This window comes from Triticum aestivum, chromosome 3B, assembly GCF_018294505.1.
Source record: "Triticum aestivum cultivar Chinese Spring chromosome 3B, IWGSC CS RefSeq v2.1, whole genome shotgun sequence".
NCBI classification, from domain to species: Eukaryota; Viridiplantae; Streptophyta; class Magnoliopsida; order Poales; family Poaceae; genus Triticum; species Triticum aestivum.
This window is the reverse complement of record NC_057801.1, coordinates 49,098,595-49,100,543: the sequence shown is the minus strand read 5'-3', so window position 1 is coordinate 49,100,543 and position 1,949 is coordinate 49,098,595. Positions and strand designations below refer to the sequence as shown.

The 1,949-nt window shown below is 54.9% G+C and overlaps 1 protein-coding gene across 1 annotated transcript; it reads right to left on the bottom strand.

Annotated features, from left to right (window-relative positions):
* Positions 1-303: 303 nt before the first annotated feature.
* Positions 304-1,320, bottom strand: LOC123067260 (mitogen-activated protein kinase kinase 9). Its single transcript, XM_044490139.1, has one exon. The coding sequence runs from the start codon at positions 1,318-1,320 to the stop codon at positions 304-306; it is 1,017 nt and encodes a 338-aa protein (XP_044346074.1).
* Positions 1,321-1,949: the final 629 nt, after the last annotated feature.

Sequence of the window (1,949 nt, the reverse complement as noted above, 5' to 3'; positions counted from 1 at the left end):
TGCTTGTAGTCGTCGCTAGGTGGTCTATGGTTCTGAATGTAATTTTTATTATTTCTAGTGTTCGTTGTACTACTATGATTGAAGATGAATAGATTGAAAGTTTTTCCGAAAAAAACAGGTTTAAGGTTTTTTCTTATGATGCTTTTACGGTACCGTGAATACAAGGGATCTGCTAGAGATGTTAGAGCGAGACCCTTCCAAGCTCAAAGTATGGTCCACTATCTGTATGTGCAAATACCTAGCTTAGTTATTTACGATTCGAGAATGTGACAGTTCAACATTTAGTCATTTACACGCGCGTGCTTATCGACACCGCTGGTCGATCACTTCGCGTAGCGCCCGTCTCGACGCCGCAACGTCTCTCCCGGCGACGAACGGGTGCACGAGCAGCTCTGCGACGGACGCTCGCTTCCGATGGTCCTTCTGCAGGCAAGCGGCCACGAAACCCCGGAGCTCCGGCGATGCCGCACCGTCGGGAAGTGCCGGCAGCTCGCCGAAGCAGACGGCACACATGAGCGCCGCCCAGCTCAGCTCCTGCCCGGCGGGGAGCAGCGGGTACCGCCCCATGAGGAGCTCCAGGACGGTAACCCCCAGCCCCCACACGTCGGCGGCGTAGGGGTCGACGGGGCCCTCCTCGTCGCCGGCGACGTGCAACGACCGCTCCGTGTCGAAGCGCTCAGGGCTCATGTACGCGGCGGTGCCCTCGTAGGCCGCGCGGTACTTGCCGGCGCGGGAGACGACCTCGGCTATGCCGAAGTCGGCGATCTTCACCTGCCCGGCACTGTTGACCAGAAGGTTCGCAGGCTTGATGTCCCGGTGGACGACGCGGCGTGCGCGGAGGTACGCCAGGCCGGACAGCGCCTGCGCCGCCACCTCCGCCAGAGCCGACTCCGGGAAGCCTCCCTGGCCGGCGCGGACGAGCGAGTCGAGGGAACCGCCGTCCATCAGCTCCAGGAGTAACGCTGAGTCGCCGGAACCCGTCAGGAGGACCGAGTGACACCGGACGATGTGAGGCGAGTCGACGCGGCGTACAACTTCTACCTCCTCGTCAGCGCCGGGGTGGCCGCGGTGAATGATCTTGAGCGCATACAGCGCCGACGTGCGGCGGTGCGTGACCTTGTGGACGGTGCCGCCGTTCCCGCGCCCAAGGACGGAGAGCCTGTCGAAGTCGCTCAGGCGGAACTCGCCGTCCGGCCGAGCCGCCGAGGTGGACGGCGTCGCCGCGGTGACCGGCGCCGGGGCGGGGCACCGGAAGGCCCACGTGGGAGCGTCGAGCGTGAGGTGAAGCTGCGGTAGTCGTCTTTCTCTGGCAGCCGCCATGATCTTGATCGCCGTGTGTACGTGCGTTGTGTTTTGCAAGAACTGTGTTTGCAATAGTATGATGTGAAATTGATGATTGAGCAATGGATGATGTTTGTTTGTGGATGGAGGTGAGGTTAGCTTTATACTACGACGTGGCGGCGCAAGTGCCCCTACCTTAAATTTGGCTGACTGTGCTAAGATTTGGATGTGTAACTTCCGATTCTTTTTAAATCGTTCTTTCGAAAACGATGCCAAAGTGTGCAAGAATGGATATTCATGATGTTCCTTGCAAAAAAAAAAAGGATATTCATGATGTTATTGAGTCTAAAATTTAAGAATAGTTATGCCAAATGTTTCCTTCGAAATACCCTGTATTTACATTGCTTGGTAAAAAATAGACAGGTGGGTTTGTTCTGGATGATTGGGTTACCGTCGTCTTAGACATGTAATATTTACACATGTTCTCCTCTATTACACTGGTGACGGATCCGTATAGTATGATACACTTCTCTGGCAATATCAAGGAAGTCGAATTTGCTAGTGTGTCCGTAGCACGGTAACTACCGCGAGTCTTGTATTATGTTATCTTGTAGGGTTTGTATGATGTTATTCACTCGAAGAACACACACATTTTGCTTTGTATGTTT

Bases quoted from the DNA above. Each gene is read 5' to 3' on its own strand.
- LOC123067260 (XM_044490139.1), bottom strand. From the start codon at position 1,320: ATGGCGGCTGCCAGAGAAAGACGACTACCGCAGCTTCACCTCACGCTC.